The sequence below is a fragment of the Myxocyprinus asiaticus genome, chromosome 9 (genome assembly GCF_019703515.2).
Source record: "Myxocyprinus asiaticus isolate MX2 ecotype Aquarium Trade chromosome 9, UBuf_Myxa_2, whole genome shotgun sequence".
In the NCBI taxonomy this organism is placed as follows: Eukaryota; Metazoa; Chordata; class Actinopteri; order Cypriniformes; family Catostomidae; genus Myxocyprinus; species Myxocyprinus asiaticus.
Window position 1 is genome coordinate 9832099 of NC_059352.1, and position 20079 is coordinate 9852177.

General features: G+C 38.6%; 1 protein-coding gene across 3 annotated transcripts in view; it reads left to right on the forward strand.

Moving 5' to 3' along the window:
- LOC127445926 (membrane-associated guanylate kinase, WW and PDZ domain-containing protein 3-like) overlaps positions 1 to 20079 on the forward strand; it is a 191530-nt gene that overhangs the window by 135988 nt on the left and 35463 nt on the right. For all 3 annotated transcript variants that reach the window (XM_051706429.1, XM_051706430.1, XM_051706431.1), the window contains exons 3-4: positions 9790 to 9909; positions 15939 to 16145. In XM_051706429.1, coding sequence (XP_051562389.1) covers positions 9790 to 9909; positions 15939 to 16145 — 327 coding nt within the window. The remainder of the gene's footprint in view (positions 1 to 9789; positions 9910 to 15938; positions 16146 to 20079) is intronic.

The window sequence follows — 20079 nt, forward strand, 5'->3', positions numbered from 1 at the left end:
AGCCTTCATTCCTCAAACAATGATTGTCTGACGAGTTACTAGAGAAAACTGTTTCTTTTTGCCATTTTTGACCTAATATTGACCTTAATGCCAGTCTATTGCATACTGTGGCAACTCAAAAACAAAGACAATGTTAAGCTTTATTTAACGAACCAAATAGCTTTCAGCAGTGTTTGATGTAATGGCAAGTGATTTTCTAGTATCAAATTAGCAATTTAGCATGATTACTCACGGATTAGGTGTTGGAGTGATGGCTGTTGGAAATGGGGCCTGTCTAGATTTGATAAAAAATTACTTTTTTTCAAATAGTGATGGTGCAGTTTTTTTACATCAGTAATGTCCTGACTGTACTTTACGATCAGCTGAATCCCACTTTGGTGAATTAAAAGTACCAATTTCCTTCTGAAACAGATTTTTTTTTTTTACATTATTCCAAACTTTTGGCTGCCAGTGTATATACAAGCTGAAATATAACTTGGAACTCGGAAGACGATAGGTACAAGGATAAATACAACAATGTGACAAATGTACATGCTAAAATAGACGAGACTAGACAACGAGTGTGGAAACACGAGGGAATATATACAAACACAGGAAATCACAGTACAAGGTACAACTGGGAACACTGATGTGAAACAGTTGAAAGTAATGATGATGGTGCATGCTGGGAAATGTAGTGTGGGGAAAAACTACAACATACAGGTCCATAACAGTGTCAAACTAAGAGTCCGTGAATATGAAGGGATGGTGACAGATCTCCCACCCCCCTTAAATGGGCGGCTCCTGAAGCCCAAAGACACATAGTTGTAAGGCCAAGGCGGAGCTTGCAGACGATCAGGAGACCAGGGAGGAGCCTCCAGGAAGGGAGAGGGGTCCGGCGGTTTGGGAAGTGGCACCAGGAAGGGTACGGGGTCCGGCGGTTTTGGAGGTGGCTCCAGGAAGGCAACTGGCTGAGGATCAAGACACCAGGATGGAACTGGCAGGGGGTCAGGAGGCAGAGCCACAGGGGGCGGAGCCACATGGGGTGGAGCTGCTGGTGGTGAAGACCCTGGGGGTGGAGCCACAGTTAGTTCAGGGAGTTGAGTCCCAGGAGATAGAGCCGAAGGTGGAGTGGGCGAAACTGCAGGAAAAGCAGGGACTTGAGACTCAGAAGGCATAGCAGGTGGAGCCGCTGAAGGATCAGGGACTTGAGACTCAGGAGGAGGAGCCAGAGGTGGAGCGGGTGGAGCTGCAAGAGGGGCAGAGGTTTGAGTCTCAGGAGGAGGAGCCCAAGGTGGAGCGGGCAGAGCCACAGGAGGAGCAGGGACTTGAGACTCAGGAGGAGAGGCCAGAGTCGGAGGAGGTTTAGGAAATTGAGTCTCTGGAGGCAGAGCAGTAGGGGGTGGAGCAGTAGGTGGATCAGGAGATGTTGGAGGAGGAGTATCAGAAGAGGCGGATGGAGACTCAGGAGAAGGAGCAGGCAGAACCGCTGGAAGAAGAGTTTCAGAAGATGTGGACGGAGTCGCTGGAAGAGGAATCTCTGGAGGAGCGGGCAGAGTCGTGGAAGACTCGGAGGGTGGAGTTGTGGAAGACTCCGAGAGCGGAGTCACCATCATCAGGAACGCTGGCAGTGACTGGGAAATGACCTCTGTGGTCATAAACACGGGAAGTGACGGAGGAACGGCCTTTGTGGCCGTGGGCACTGGCAGTGACAGGGGAATGACCTCCGTGGTCATGAGCAAAGGCAGTGATTGTGGAACGACCTCCGTGGCCGTGAGCTCTGGCAGTGACTGGGGAGTAGGAGCCCTTCTTCTCCTCCTCCTCTTCCGGACGGCAATGAGCGGCTCGGAAGGCGGAGCCGTGGGAGGTTCAAGGGGCGGAGCCATGGGCGGCTCGATGAAGGAGATCTCCAGGACCGCTGGGGAGAAAGTGGTCTCCATTGAATGGAGCTCAGAGGCCACTGGAACCAGTGTAGTAGAAAATTCCTCTAGGGCTGGAGCAGGCATGAAAGCTGGTTCTGGGACAGACAAGGCTTGCAACGCTGGCTCTGGGATGAACAAGGCTTACAACGCTGGCTCTGGGATGGACGAGGCTTGACAACGCTGGCTCTGGGATAGACAAGGCTTCAAACACTGGCTCTAAGGCAGACACAGCTTCAGGAACTAGCTCGATGACTGTGGCAGGCATGGGCGTTGGCTCGTTGACTGTGGCAGGCATGGGCGTTGGCTCATTGACTGTGGCAGGCATGGGCGTGGCTCGTTGACTGTGGCAGGCATGGGCATGGGCGTTGGCTTGTAGACCATGGCAGGCGTATTGGGATACTTCACTGCATGAGTGTAGTCCTCCTCCATTGTTCCCACAGTGAAGGCTGACCCACTCAGACGAAGTCAATGTACTGTTGGAGGTCCCATACAATTCTTCCAGATGGCATTAGAGAATGAATTGGTTCTTCCAACCCAGCCTAAAAACAGTCCTTAAGTGCCACATCGTTAAAATTCACATTATACGCCAGAGCACAAAAGTCTATAACATATTCTTCAATTGAAAGATCTCCCTGGTCGTGGCTAAGTAGTTCCTCTGCTGGGTTCATCTTTGGGTCTAGTCTTCTGTCACACATGAACATATGTGCATGGATGCAGTTTGAAACCAAATGCAGAGTTTAATGAAGAATCACTGACTAATATATATATATATATATATATATATATATATATATATATATATATATATATATATATATATATATATATATATGTATATGTATGTATACACACACACAAACTGAAATATAACTAGGAACTAGAAAGACGATAGGTACAAGGATAAATACAACGAGACAAATGTACATGCTAATATAAATGAGACTAGACAATGAGTGAGGAAACACAAGGGAATATATATATATACAAACACAGGAAATCACAATACAAGGTACAGCTGGGAACACTGATGGGAAACTGGTGAAAGTAATGATAATGGTGCATGCTGGGAAATGTAGTGTGGTGAAAAACTACAACATAAAGGTCCATGACAGTGTCAAACTAAGAGTCTGTGAACATGAAGGGATGGTGACATGATGGGATGTGACAGTCAGGAAGGGCATCCAGCGTAAAACCTGTGCCAAGTTAAATAGGATCACAGATGGTCTGCTGTGGCGACCCCTAATGGTAGCAGACGAAAGAAGAAGATATTATATTATATTATATTATACTATATTATTCCTTTCAATAGACTAGATTGTGTTCTAAAGTTATTTTAGATACACTTTCTCTTCGACAGTATGGTTATCTCATCTCCACATCTCAGTCTTTTCTCATTTGGTGACTGGAGTGAACCCCATGCCCATTTTTGTGACTGGTGTCTATATTAGTTTGAGCTGGCGAGACAGAGCTTATCCTCAGGCGAAAATCTCTCCAGTTTGTCTGGCCTGCTGCAGCACATTAATTCTCTTCTGTGATGCACGGTGTGAGATATTTTTCCTGCACACTATTTTCTGAGAGGTGTTGAGCGGATTTCAGAGAACATATTTTTTTTTATACACACAGTAGCACACTGCTTGCTAGTTTCTCAGGTAATTAGTTTTTCCCTATTTAGTCAAATTTGATATGTGAGAGTGACGAATGTGTCAAAATAGTCTAAAAATGGAAAAGGAATTTGTTACTGGATAATACAAATACGTTTCACTGTAGGTTTGTTATAGCCAAACTGAAGTGTCAATAATCTGTTTAAGACTATTGTAACATGGGTCTCTGGAATACTTTATTCTGATTGTTCAATGGCACCATCTTGCTGACATCTCTAGTCTGATACATCTAGTCTGATATTTCTGAATAACAACTGCACATCCGGGGTTTAAGTCATATTAGACCAGTCATTTGGGTATTTCGAGTCATCTTTCCTACCTCTTGGGTCACTGTGTGATCTCTACAAGTACGCTTATAAATTATTTCAACTCATATCACTGTTTCATGTCCATTTATTTATTTATTTGGCCAGCAGTCTTGTAATAAGCTGGATAATGAGCAGTCAGACAGTCATTATTTACTAAATAAACACCCACAGAGCTCCGACGCAAACCTGAGGCGGAATTCAGATACATAATTACATAATTTCAATGCAAATCAATATTTTGTATCCATTTAATTATTTATGGCAGAGGCTACTTGCACTAAGTGCAAATAGCGATAGATGCTATTTTTCACTAAGTGTAAAAAGCAACAAAAAGCATCTGCTTTGCACTAAGTGCAAATAGCGTTAGATGCAGCTACTCCTACACCACTGTTTAAAAACTAACAGACTGTATAGTGGCATCACTGCAGCATTTTTATTGTGTTTATTTGGAGTCCCACAGACACCCTACACCAATCCCTACCCCTAACTGTAACTTACAAAAATTAACTATGGTTTTACTACAGTAACCATAGTATCACCATGGCATTTTTCTAGTAAAATCATAGTAACCACAAAATTAAACATGGTTACTATTAACTACTATTAACAACATGTTACTATAGTAACACCATATTTAGTACATCAGAACTATATAGTTTCCACCAAAACACATGGTTACTACAATATTACTACAGTAAAACCATGGTTAATTTGATCCAGATCATATCCTTCTCTCAACTCTCCGACCTTCACTGTGACCAAATCACTGCAAGGAATCTCTTTTAATTATTACTATAAGTAGTATTATAGGAAATATTAAGAGTAGAGACATGGGAAAAAATTCAAGGGGTATGATTCGAACCCGGATCTCCAGCGTGACAACACATACCCATACTGTCATTACACCCAGAGCTACTACAGCTGCACATTGGGGTGCAGTCTGTCGTAAAATCCTGTGTTTCCACCAGACTATTGGAGTGCAAATAGTCACTTAGTTATCCAGTCTCTTAATCCACTAAATGTCTAATCCGTTAACCAGTTTAATGTCTCTGCCCCATTGTGAAAAATTCAAATATGCCCACCTTCATTTGTTCAGCATTTGACCCCAAATAAATCTGTCGTGGCTATCTTGAGTTTGGTCTGAGCAGTGGTGGGCGGAGTTAGTGTAAATAGCCTCTGCCAACAAGATGGGCTATTTGCACTTAGTGTAAAATAGACACTCCGTTTATTTATTTGTTGTAGTAGCTGTGTAATAAGCTTCGCGTCGGGGTCCTAATTACCCAAACGGGTTTATTTTGCGATAATAACCAGCTGACTGTACATTACACCATACTTAGAACCTCTCAGAATCTTTAAAAGCAAATTAAACATTAAACGCAACACTAGATTTGTAAATTTTCAGAAGAAATTGTAAATGATACTTGCCTGTGCAAAACTCCCCGCCATGATGCTAGGGTGTTGAGGGTGGTTACCAGGGCATTGCTATGCGGTTGTTAGGGTGTTCTGGGTAGTTGCAAAGTGGTTGATTAACGGCTTAATAAAAAGAGCACACCCCCAAGTCTCAATGATATTCAGGTCCCTAGATGTGGCTCAGGTCCCTCCCTCAATGTAAGTCTATTAGGTTTGTTTTGCTAAAAATACCAGCACACCTCTCCTCAAGAAGCCACACAGTTTGAAGTATCATTCATGTACAGTGCGTTGCATAAACTTAACATGACAATATTTAATACAGTAGTTACAGGCTATAATAGTAATACTGATTTAAGTTACTGATGATTACATTTTTGATAAGCACAGTTTTATTTAGTAAGTTAAAAGGCAAGAATTATTAATAATTTCCCCATTAAAATTAATAATTACTCTTCTCCTTGATGTTTATGTCAAATTAACCCAGTTCAGACAATACAAAATTAAATAAAGAAAACAACTTTTGAGTGGAAGCCAACAATTTGAGCATTGCATCCTCTTCTCTTGTCCTTAGGTCACTCTGTGCTTGGCCTAGTTACTTCTATCTCTTTTTCTCTCTGTCTTTAAGTTAGTGAGTGAATAATGAGCCTGATACAGTAGAGTAAGGAAGGACAGAAATGAAGAGAGAGAGAAGGGGAATGAAAAAGAGTGTAGAGAGAAAGAAAGAGATGGATGAAGAGAAGGCCTCCGGTGTTGCAGTCACAAAGCTGCTTTATGGAGTTATGAACAAAAGCTTTTAAAGTCTCCTTAGACTGAGGGAATGAAAAAGCAGCCTAAGGTGCCACTCATATCCCTTTTTCCACCCAAATGCTGCAGATCTGGTACTCGCCTGAGGGATCTACGGACCTCTTTCAGAAACGGGCCACGTTTCCTTTGATTTGAGAGTCGAACATTGACATAACTGGCTATGTTTATACATTACCTGCTTGTGCCACTGTGACCATCCACGTATACGTCCCTGCTAGTGAATGAAAAAATTGAGTAGCATCAACTAAAATGTATTAGCCCAAAGAAGAATGCGATCAAAATTGTATTATACGTTTTTTATATATTTATTAATGTATTTTCTTAATTTATTAACGTAATTACATAATTTCCATGACTAGGCATTTGGCCCCAACATCACAGAATATGGATTTCCTTATTTTCTGCTATGTAATTACAAAAACAATCATATTTTGAATTTTAATCATTTTATTAATATATTAATTGTTAATGGTCTAAGAATAGACCACTGAAAAACCCATATCAATCAATATACAGCGCTTGGACGGCTAAACATTCAAGGCATACACCCCTGTAAATGGGTAGCTGCTCCACTTCCAACAGTAATAATCTTTGAGGCCGAATAGAATGATTTCCCGCAACTTTATTGATAGCTTCAGTTTCTGATGCTCTGTTTGTGTGCGCAAGCTGTAATGCACGACCAGCACACAGCATAGAAGGAACCCATCACGTCCATGGCATCCTGCTAAAGTTCGAGTGCTTGAGATTTGGCAATTGCAAAGCAGACATTAGACACATTTACTCATGGAGAAATGCTCCTCGTTGGCAGAAATTACACTTATCGCATACGTGCAAATGGGTTAAAATTTGTCATCGTATATTTTTAACCTCCTGAGACCTGAGCGTGACTGCTGTGTGCATTTTCCCTTTCCCTTTTTTATTTGTAACTAGAAGCACCTAATAAACATGCAAATTTTTTTTTTTTTTTTTAAATAAATAGTTTTCCTAAAAATGTATGTCCACATATTTGGACAGTAGGACTAAGTTGTTAAATTTAAAAAAATACCTAGCTATAGAAAGTCAGATTTTTTTAAATCAAATTGTTTATTATGTTTCCAGGAGTGTTGATTATTCATATTTTTGAGACATTACAGCTGATTTTCTGTAAAGCTGCTTTGGAACAATGAGTATTGGGAAAAGCACAAATAAAAAACTAGACAACTAAAAATGCAATGTTTTTTTCTACTTTGGCAACAAAATCTCAGTGTTCTGTCTTTGCATTGTCAAACAAACAAGAGATAGCCTGTGCTGAAGCATATCAGAAATGTTCCTATCAGAAATTAGCATAATTAATTCTGATACAAGTAATGGCCAGCATCGTCCAATCACTGCAAACCATGTTAAAAAAGTATTCATTATAAATTCTGAATCTGTGTACTGATTACCATTGTCCCATATCTGACAACCATATTGAGTGGTTCAAACATCATCTGCAGCCTGAAACTGAACTTTTGAAAGGAAGTTTGGGTTCATAGAAAAGATATAGGATGCTCCTTTGCTCCCTATTTATTTAATGACTTAACCTCCAGTGTGCCTTTTGTCTGCACTGGTCTTAGAACAGTTCAAAATGCACAGTATTTTCATCCTAACTCCATATAAAGCCTCTGAATTGTATATTTTTTCCTCAGTGTGAAACTGTACAGTGAATATAGGATTTCTAATGAAAACTTTGTGCTATTGTATACATTTGTGTACATTGTGTTTAGCAGCGTGGCATTTCGAGATAAATCGCTCAAATTTAAAAAATGGCATATCTGATGAAACTAGAGACTCTAATTTTGACTTCAGTGGCGGACTGGTCATTGGGAGAACCGGGACTTTTCCTGGTGGGCCGCCCGCGATATGGGGTCGCATGGGCTGCCGCGTTATGCAGAACGCACCACAAAACGGCGACGCGAAATGCACAAAAGGACAGCAATGTTTAAATTAAAATTTGAAATTTTTAAGTTTAAATTAAATGAAATTATGCATTGTGTATATCAAAGCCAAAATACAACGTCCACGCATGTGTATGCGGGGTCGCACAAGATTAATATTAATATTAATATTCCAAACGCAAGCAAAACTGTTGCACTGTACAGCTCTGCCCTGGTGCCATCTTACATTTGGTGGGGACGCCTGGAACTGCAGTCAGATTGGCCACCGGCCTCTCCTCTCTTAACCATTTTTATAGATCTTGGACATTTTAACCCCTTTTAACTTTGCCAGTAGATATTCACATATCTGGAGCCAGTGCTGCTGTTCTAGTTTCTTGTGGCATTTAAACAGTAATTCTCCAAGGAAAATGTAAAGGAGCCAGTTTTTAATATTATTTTCTCTTCAAGTCTCGGCAGACACTTGACTCTGGCATTTCATTTTGGTGAATCAAATGTAAATGTCCTTTAAATAACAGTAGAGCCTTGTGGCATTTTCCAGCACACACATGAACAGAGCTGAGAAATGTCATCTTTTATTTCTGCCGTTTTATTTGTAAGAAATGCAACCCTCAGATGTCTCTTATGAGGATATTGCTGCTAAACAACCCACCTCTGAAATTAAGTCTAAAAATGTACAGTTTATACTTGATATTGTTGAGAAAACACACACAAAGATACACTAACACAGACATAAACACACAGACCGCAAATATTTATATGGATTTAGAGGTGAAAATGTAATCCCATCTACATAGCATTACATTTTCTCCCCTAATGTAGATAGGATTACATTTTCACCCCTAAATCCATATAAATCCATGGCACACATTCGTTAAGGATTTTTGGGGAATATCTGTTATAAAGTACAAGTTGTAAAGACTACTTTTATTATGCTTTTTTTTTTGTTTTTTTTTGCCATTTTTGGAGCTATACAGCCACAGTCCCTATTCATTTTTGTTGTATGGAAATGAACAGTTCAGACATTCTGCAAAATGTCTCCATCTGTGTTATGTGAGTAAATGATGACTGAAATTGTATTTTTGAGTGAAATGTCGCTTTAAGAGCTCTTCTAGAATCCTGGTACTTGGTCGATAAGGTTTAGTGTTTGGGTGTATTAAACTGAAAAGAGAGAATTAATTTCTTTTTCAAGCCTACTACACTATACGACACACACACTTTTCTAAAAATGCAGAATGCTTCAGAGAACGAATCTCATCTCATTTTACACAGTCTGTGCACACCTTTACTCAGTCATCGTTTCCCCTGTGAATGGTGCAATATGTGACTACACTATGCTTGACTAACACTAAATAACATGATTTGCTCAGATATAATGTAATATGTCCCTGTTTTACTCAGTTTGGCTAATTAACCTCTTTCTCTGTCTCCAAAACATTTTTACTAAGACATGTGTTTTAATCCTTTCAAACCCCACAAATGGGTAAAAACCTTATTTTTGCCATCTTTCCATTTATTGCTTCCAGTTTCACAGTTCTGGTCCTGAATCAAAAAATGTTGACCTCATTTGTTAAAGCCTGGGATCAGTTCTATTTACAGTTCGACAATTCATAACGGGGTGCACTTGTTTCTGAAAGGAAATGTTGAAATTTAGCCAGGGAATTAAAGTTTAATTTAGGTCCGACTGAGGCTGTTTAAATGGAGAAAATGTTCCATAGAAGGAGGTTGTGGGTGTATGATATTTAAACCAGAACTAGTTTACTGTCTCTAATTGTGTTTATTTTATTGGAAGGTACCACACGGCTGCCCAGAGAGGGGGAAGTTCCTGGAGTGGACTATAATTTTATCAGCGTGGGGGATTTTCGCATTCTGGAAGAAAGTGGTTTGCTGCTGGAGAGTGGAACATATGATGGTTTGAAACAATCACGCAAACAGATTAGTTATATGGTTATATATTGTGCTTGCAAGGCAGGAATGAATTGATGTTCCTCAAACATTTTTCTTATCCTCCTCCTTTTCCTCCTCCTTCCTCCTCTTCCTTCACTTTCTGCCTTTCCTCTTCTTTTTCCTCTTCCTATTCCTTATTATCTTCATTCTCCTCCTCCTCCTGTTCATTTTCTTCCTCCTCTGCCTTTTTCCTTTTCGTCCTCCTCTTCCTTGTCCTTTTTTCTCTTCCATTTTCCTTACCCACCTCATCCTCTTCCTTTTCCTTCTTTCTCTTTTTCCTCTTCCTTTCCTTTTCCTTGTCCTCCTCTATCTCTTCCTTGTCCTCTTCCTTTTCTATCTCCTGTCCATTTTCTTCCTCCTCTGCCTTTTTCCTTTTCCTCCTCCTCTTCCATGTCTGCTTCCTTCTCCACCTCCTATTGCTTTTCTTCTTTTCTCTTAATCTCTTCCTTTGCCTTAACTTTCTTCTTTTCTTTTTCCTCCTCATCTGCCTTATTCCATTTCCACCTCCTCTTCCTTTTCCTCCTCTTTCTCCTTTTCCTCCACACCGTTCTGCCATTGAAATATACTGTCTAACTTGAACCACTTAAATACAGACTCAGTATCTGTTTTGTAGATAATTTCAACCTTATTGACAATCCACACATGTAGCAATTTTATTACTGGAGGTCTCAGAGTGGATATATTGTTTGTCGTAGTGAGCATTCCTAAAGCTGGGTGGCCTAACGTTATTAATGGGTGCACAACTGGCCATTGCTTTGAAAAATCTGATCATGCCAGTGATGAAGTTACTGAATAATGGTCATCTTTCGTGCATTTCTTTGCATTCTGAATTGTGATTGGTCTTCTCTTTCTTATATGTACATAACCATCTATAGCCACCTTTACACTGCAAAGACCATTTTGATTCTTGTGCACAGCTGACAAACATGCGGAGTCATGACATCAGCAGAGCGCCTCAAATACAGCTTTTAATTAGTCAAAGCTGAAAATCGAAACTTACTTAACCCTTATGTGGTGTTCGGGTCAAATTGACCCATTTCAAATTTTTACTAAAAGAAAAATTATACAAGGACAACATTTTTCAACCTGAAACTCCATGGCCTTGGATTATTTTCTGTGAAGAACATGTAAAAGAAGAAAAATTAATTGAGTACACATGCTACAATAGCCCCACACATTCATGTCCTTCATACGATGTTCGGGTCAATTTTTTTTATTTCTGTATTGCTTTTAAAACCCCAATAATGTCCCGGGTCAGTTCGACCTGAACAGTACCAAAGGGTCCAAAAAGTGAACACCACACAGGGGTTAAAGCCTAAACACTATTTCTTTGCTGCCTTGCAAACACTGCTGTTTTCGTCTGGAAATGCAAATCTAGTTTAAATTTTGAAATTTGTGTTATTTTCTTGAAAGTGTTAAAAAAGCCTCAGGGCATTAATCTTTTCCAAAAAGAATCTCATGACAAAGTGCAACTTCAAAAATGTGTGATGAATTTAGCCTCCAAATCTTACAGGCAATGAGTCAGGTAGCACAGGATTACACCATGTAAACATACTTTTCGAAGGTAAACTGCTAAAAAAGGCACACAAGGAAGGTGAATTTAGCAGTCTGTTCCTTGTAAAATGTGATATTGAGTGGAGAAGCTCAAATATGGGTCAAGACTAACTCATAGGATCAGGAATCAAGAGATTTGTGGAAGAAAAAAAAGGCAGAAAATGGGTAGCTATAAATCATTGACTAAATTCAAGGTCACAATAAATTTATTTCTATAATCTCAGGACCAAAGTATGGTTCTTGGCAGGGAAAGCGAGGCTTGCCAAGCAAGGGGAGTTAATGTGGCCCCATGTCGTTAAGGGAACCAGACTCATGCCAAGCAAACCCTCCTGGGACAGGGTGCCATGCCAGTTAGAAATGCCCATATGTGCCCTGCTCTCAAAGCGGGAGACAATCTTGTCCTAGGCAAGGACACACACGTGTGTGGAGAAACACACACAGACACACTAATCCCAGCAGACTGCTCTCGTCATGATCTAATCGAAACACACACACACACACACACACACACACACACACACATATTAGTGCGGCTATCCTTATGAGGGCTCTCCATAGACATAATGATTTTTATACTGTATGAACTATAGATTATATCCCCTAAACCTAACCCTCACAAAAAACTTTCTGCATTTTTACATTTTCAAAAAAACATCATAATGTATTTAAAACTAATTATAAATGTTAGATCAGGTAGAAATAGCTCCTTAAACTAACAATTGCAGGTTACCAATTTTTTACAGTGCCGAGCAGTATTTATGTGGCACAAAAACAAGAAGGATGTCAATTTGACGACAGCATTAAACTTGAACAGAAATTGTAAATGTACACTAAATATAACTAATAAAACTAGAAAACATCCTCATTTTTATATCCAAGGTGAAAACATTGCAACGAACAGCAGCATGTAACTAAATAGGCACAGGCACCTTATTTTGAACCAGTTCATTTTGTTGACCTGTCCAAACGATTCACAAAAATGAATTGGACTTCCATACTTTACATATGAGAGATTCTAGCAGACAAATGTGTTTGATTATTACCTCAGCTCGCTTGGCTGTAAAGCTAAATACGCAATAAAATGTGACAAGACAGTGATGTAGGGGTTTGACATGCTACATTACTACTTGTATGAAAAAGTAGCTTGTTACTTGTAAAGCTACAGTACAATATTTTGAGCACATCTGAGCTACTGTCATGCTACTGAAAAATGTTGGGATGTCAGTAGAGTTGCTTCTGTTAGTTGCTCCCCAACATTGTACATCATATTGACTCTGTGAGGCCATGCTTGAACAATAGTGTTCCTTCATAGTGTTCCTTCAGATTTAGAGGCCTCAAGGCAGCTTTTAACATGATTCTGTCTAAGCAAGCTTGCTTGAATTAAGAGTTAATCCTGATCAATAAAGATTTACGGCTTTTTGAAAGCAAACAGACACAGAGAACCTCAATGGATGCGATCTGTAAACATAAATAGTGTGTGACACAATTCACTGTACTCATTGTCTGTTGAGTCAATAAAAAAGAGTTATCATTGATAGATGTCTTGTACTGACTAAATTTTTATTTTAAATAATTTGCATCATTAAGGATGAACTGATGAACTTGTGCCTTACTGTAATTGTTCAGATATTCTGATTATTATTATTATTGTTATTTTTCCTAAAAGTGACTGGGTATTAGAAACTGTAAATTGCAGAGACCCCAAACGATTCATGCAAATCGTCCTAGGCCGTTTGTCTGATTTGCATGAAATGTAACATGCATCATCTAGAGATCTTCCTGACAAAAAGTTGTTCAAATCATTCTGATTCATTAATTTGTTCAGAAGATATAAGCAAAGTCCCTTTCAAGGCAAGTCAGTCCACTTGGCGGCAATCTTTGGAATGCTCCCAGGCAGCTATTTTCTATGGATATAAGTGGCATAAAAGTACAACTTCTATCTACTTGAATGGGGAAAGACAGACATCTCCAAAATGGTTGGTCAAGATTATGATCAAAGAACATATTTCAAATCGGTTGTAAAATATGACAACAATGGAATCATAAATTGTGCTTCTTTAGCTACGATCATGCTAAAAAACTCTAGCTGGTCCCGCAAATGCGCGTGCACATTCTCGATTTGACAGGCGATGTGTGTATCTAAAAGGTGTTTGGCTCTTTTACCTGTAAGGAGGGACTTCCTTTTCTACATATGCCATATTGGGCATTCCATTTTCTCCCATTCATTTTAATACCAGTGCTACTAGTGACCGACGTGGTCTTCTGCAGTTTTAGGCCATCCACCTCAAGATTTGACGTGTTGTGCATTCTGAGATGCTATTCTGCTCACTACAATTGTACAGAGTGGTTATCTGAGTTACTGTAGCCTTTCCGTCAGCCCAAACCAGTCTGGCCATTCTCCGTTGACCTCTCTCGTCAACAAGGCGTTTCCGAACTGCTACTCACTGGATGTTTTTCTTTTTTTTTTTTTTTTGGCACCATTCTGAGTAAACTCTAGAGACTGTTGTGCATGAAAATCCCAGGAGATCAGCAGTTACAGAAATACTCAAACCAGCCTGTCTGACACCAACAATCATGCCATGGTCGAAATCACCGAGATCAAATTTTTTCCCCCATTCTCTCTCTTTAAGATGTCAATATTAACTGAAGCTCTGGACCCTCATCTGCATGATTTTATGCATTACACTGCTGCCACATGATTGGCTGATTGCATAATTGCATGAATAAGCAGGTGTACAGTGCATTTTTAGCCATGGCCCATAATGAATAATTGGCCTGTACCTTGAGTGAGTGCAGTGTCCAAACTACACAAAACTTGGCGCACATGGACAACAGGACACTTTGATGACTCGTGCCAGATTTTATCAATTTCTGATGCTGGGGGCACTATAAATAAAGAACATTTCTAAACTCTTACGTTGTCATTTACCACAATAACAACATGATTCGTTGTTCAAATTTGGCAATCTTGGTAATTTCCAGACTGCTTGGCCCCTGATGATTTCCGCTTGCAATTATATTTTTTTAATTTTGTTTATTTAAAATTCTTGTTTATTTTAATAATATGTAATAAAACATGTGTATGTAAATAAATATAATGATAAAAATTATAAATGATGAAACGTCCAATAAAATGGTAATTAAGTAAGGTTTTAAGTTTCCCTCCAACAGTTACCAGCAATATTTAGCAAACTTTGGCATTAGGGGTCTGTACTTATTATGAAATATGAGATAACCTTAGCCTAGCTTTTATTTAGCATTTGTTTCAACAAAGTTTTTTGTTGTAAGGATTTCAGATTACTAAATAAGTGTACTGTCTCTTTAAGAAGGTTTCAGTTTTGGTAGTCTTGCTGTACCCCAAAAATGGCAAGAACTTTCCAAAGCTACAAGCTCCAATCTGATTGACTGGTTTCTTAGATTTAGATTTACCCGCCCCTTAACAGCATGTTAAAAAAAAGTGAACTGTGATTGCAATGTGGACAAGACTTTATGCAGATGTTTTTGTGTGGTAGGTTTTGCATGGTAATTCATCCGTGCATATTCATGAGAGGTGAGTGGAGTTGTCAACAGTAGTTAATTGCTTGTGAAAAAGCCTATTCCCTATTCCCCGTTTTAGTTTCTTTTAGTTAATTAAGCTTCTTAGAATTTACAATCTAAAATGAGAAGATTAATCTCGCGACTGATTACAAGGATTATCTTTTACATTGAAATAAGATAATTGTTTGACCTTAAACTGTTGTTTTTCTTAAGCTAATGATGTTTAGGGGCAGCATATCTATTTTCAAGATGAAGGGAGTGAACAAACAAAACAACAAATTTGGATAATTTAAATTAATCTGTATATAATTGGTGAAGGTTGAACGCTTGATTTGAATAGATGCCTTTCCCTTGGTTGCGTCTAATCATACTGAGATTTCTTTAGTCTTACATCAAGAGGGAATAATGAAGCACTTCAACCCTTCAATCCCAAGCACACACACAAACACACTGACATATACCACCAAATTAGAAATTAATTTAAATACATTATGCTGCTCCACTGATTGGCCATACTATTGTTTGCGTTGTATATTAATGAACTGATTTTTGCATGAGAAGATAGTCTGAGAAGTTTCATTTCTGAATCCAGTGGTGAGTGTAATTAGTTTCAAAGCACCTCCAAACTGAAAGAGTGTAATATTTCACACTGAATATTGGATAGTCGACACCTAGAGTTTAGTTTTTAAGAAAGCTGGAACTGAGCAAAGAGGGAGAAATTGTAGAAAAAGGAAACAAGAAGTAGGGATAAAAAGTGTTACCTTTCCATTGAATCACTTATATACTATAGCTACATAGGTCTTGGGCTTGTTATATCAAAACTAATGTAGCAGATACATTACACATGAGCTCCCATTCATCAAACCATTTCTTAGGGTCTGAATCTTCTTGCCCTTACTGTAGGTAACTTCTATGGCACTCCAAAACCTCCTGCCGAGCCCAACTTGATTCAGCCTGACCTTGTGGACCAGGTTCTGTTTGAGGAGGATTATGGCACTGAGGTTCCAAGAAAGAGAACCACCTCTGTCAGCAAGATGGATCGCAAGGACAGCGCCGTCCCCGAAGAGGAGGAAGATGAGGAACGACCACAGCTCCCAAACGGCATTCCAGGTCAGTCAACAGATTATTGTGTGTGTGCCTGTGTTAACTAAAATGTATTCGTCATAGATATACACTTTGAACCAGAAATACCCATAACACATAATACAAAACTCATGCAATCCTTAGACTTGTCACACCAGAGATGGAAACTCGAATTTGAGACTTGAATATTTTTACTAGTCGAATTTAAGTGTGCCGTGGAACTTACTATTTGGTCATTTAAAGGAATATTCCGGGTTCAATACAAGTTAACCTCAATCAACATTATTTGTGGCAGAATATTGACTACCACAAAACATTATTTTGACTCGTCACTCCTTTTCTTTAAAAAAAATAAAAATAAATCGAGGTTACAGTGAGGCACTTACAATGGAAGTGAATGAGGCCAGCTTTTGGAACATTTAAAGACGGAAATGTGAAGCTTATAATTTAATAAAAGCACTTAAATTAATTCTTCAGTTAAAACTCCTATATTATTTGAGCTGTAAAGTTGTATAAATTGTAATTTTTACAGTCACTTTAAAGTTTTAGGGTTTGTTGTCATTACATAAGATTGGCAACGAAGTTATAAAATTAGCTATAACTTTACACAGAAAAGGTTAGTAATCGATTTTATCACACTAAGATCATGTTAACACGTATATTGTTTAATTCTTGTGGCTATACTTTTGAAACAGTGAGTATTATAACGTTTACAGATTGGCCCCATTCACTTCCATTGTAAGTGCCTCACTGAAACCTAGACTTTTGCTTTTTTAAAGAAAAGAAGGTGCAAGCCAAAATACATTTTTGTGGTAATCAATATTATGCCACAAATGCTGTCAATTGAGTTTAACCTGTATTGAATCCGGAATATTGCTTAAAGAAACTTTTATATGTGCTTTATTTTTGAACTTTTGAGCAGACTTTTTTTAAGCAATTTTTTGATCACTTCAAAATCTGAAGTGACCCCTTTGTTGTAAACTGTTTGTGTTTGCATGTAAGCATTTAGCTAAACAAATTACATTCAAATTAATAAAAGTTTAATCTTTTTAAAAACTACTAGGCCGGCTCATCTCCCATTCATCGCTATTTTTCAATGAGTGAAAAAGTCGTTTCAAAGTCGAAAGAGAACCATTACATAATCTTCCTCTTCTGTAGTGCACGTGATTGTGGGTAATATTAGGCCAAAAAGCAGATACATTTTGGGGTGCAGTTATGCAAATCATGCACACCATAAAGTACAGATAGTTGTGAATTATGAATTAACCTTCACTTTACTCTTAGAAAAGAGCACCATGTGCAAGTGATCAGTTTAAGACCTCATATGATTTTCCCAGAGGAGAACCCTGTCCTTTATTCAAGGAGAACTCGGCACCGAGAGGCAGGCTTTGCTTACAAAAGATGCAAACCCCCTGCTCACATACTCTCATTAGTTCACAGTACATTTACATTTCATTTGACAAAAGCTTCAAGATTTAATCCACAGCGATTTACAGTTTACTAAAGGTATGTGGCTTTCGGAATAGCATGCTACCATAGTACAGCAGTATGAATACTGTGCAGTGTTGGATGTTATTGGATTACAAAGTAATTAGTTACTGTAAACGAATTACGTTTCAGAACAAAAGTAGTGTAATGATTACATTTAAAAGTTTTGTAATCAGATTACAGTTACTTTCAACAAAAGTAATTACTTTTAAGTACATTAGTTAGGTTACAAAGATTTCTAAAAAAATATTATTTATGTGTAACACAATTAAAATGTGAATTCATATGTCCATATGTCTGTCTGTTTGCATTTCTGTGACACCTGAAGGGTGTGCGACAATGAACAAGGAGAAAATAGACATTATTTTGAATTTGTTGAGCGGAACAAGTGTTTTATAAAGTAATTATCAATGTGATTTTTTCAATGAAGTAATCAGAAAATTAATCTGATTACAATTTGAGATTTTTTTTTTTTTGAGGGCTCTATTTGTATTCTGCGGTACTATAGAGTCGCATTTGGTAAGCACATTGCATTTCTCCATAACGGCTTACTTTTGTGTGTGGAAGTGCTTAAGTCCGTCACCCTAGTTTTGACCCCTGCTTTAAACATAAATTAAATGCTCAGATGTGTAATGGGCTATGAACTCTCAAACCTTGCCCTTGACTTTATATAAGCCTCAAGTGTTCCCAAGAGGAAGTGTACTTAAACCCTCAGCATCTTTGCTTTTTATATTATGTGTACTGCATTTCTGTAGGAGAAATGTGTGTAGTCCACCTGATAGATAAAGGCAAACAAACTGATTTAAAGGTGATGTAGTTAAAATATGTTCTTCTATCCCAGCTTAATATGTAGAAGGAAATTCTTTACAAAGAAGAAGTTGTTGCTGTTTCCTTGAGTGTATTGTTATTAATTAATAGCTGTATAGTTATATTTGACTGCTGGGATTGGTGAGGTCTTCCCTTCCAGCCTTGGCAAATGCCAGTGGAGAGGGAATAGTTGTTATGAATATGACAACTAGTGAATATTTCCTACTGTAAGTAAACCCTCGGCTCATGTTAAAAGAGGCATTTAATGAGGAGTGTCCTTGCCCCAGACTAGCGTAATATTTGCTTCAAAGTCTTCTGCCACTTCAAGTGTGCTTAACAAGAGGGAAATGGCACCATATTAGTTAACATGCATGCACAAACACACACACACACACACACACACACACACACACACACACACACACACACACACAAACATACTGCTGTTACATACAAACATAGACAGCTGCTGTTACCAGGGGCATTTCTTGTTATGCTGCAGTGTTGTACAGTTGTTGTTGTTGTTGTTTTGTTTTTTGTTTTTTTACCTTATTCTCATATTTGTGGCACCATACATTGTACTATATTAAGTCAATATTCAGTCAGTTTGTGTCTTGTGATTTTGGAAATAATTCTATATAACCCCTTTTCTGATGAAAATGTGAATGATGCTTGCACGTGCAAAACTTATGCCTGTGGTTGCTAGTGCATTGCCAGGGTCTTGCTAGGGTCTTACTGACTGAAGTCTGAAGTGCCTACCTCCAAATATTGTGGTTCGGCTCGGCTACATCCTTCAATATACGTCAATGGGATTTTTTTGTCTGTTTAATCATCCAGCAGGCAACAATTTTAAGTTTGATCGCTTTGAAAAGTTATAACCCACTTTTTCTCAACAAGCTGTGTGATTTGAGATATTATTCATGTCTGTATTACAAACTGTGTGGGACGAGTTACATCCCGAAGGGATAGTTCACCCAAAAATGAAAATTCTCTCATCATATACTCACCCTCATGCCATCCCAGATGTGTATGACTTTCTTTCTTCTGCTGAACACAAACGAAGATTTTTAGAAGAATATCTCAGCTCTGTAGGTCCATACAATGCAAGTGAATGGTGATCAGGCCTTTCAAGACTCCAGTGGTTTAATCAGTGTCTTCTAAAGCGATCCAGTTGTTTTTGGGTTAGAACAGACCAAAATATAACTACTTATTCTCTGTACATTTTGCCATTACATTCTCTAGGCATGATCATGATTTCAAGCTCAGTTACACTTTGTAGTGCTTGATGTATGTGCAAAGTGCTAGATGGCGCTATAGGAAGTGTAATCGAACTTGATATCATGATCGCCAAGGAGACGGCTGTCAAGATGTACAGTGAAAAAGGAGTTATATTTTGGTCTGTTCTCATCCAAAACCAAATGGATCGCTTGCGAAGAAACTGATTAAACCACTGGAGTCTGATGGATTATGTTTATGCTGACGTTATCTCCTTTTTGGAGCTTCAAAGGCTAGCTTGCCATTCTCTCTGTTGCATAGTAGATATGAATTATGTAAATCACAAACACATATATGTATTTACACACTGATATCTTTTTCCTGGCCCATACCTGAAACAGTAAAGGATGTTGTGTTGCTTGCGCACCATCCTACTTTGAAATGCAAATCG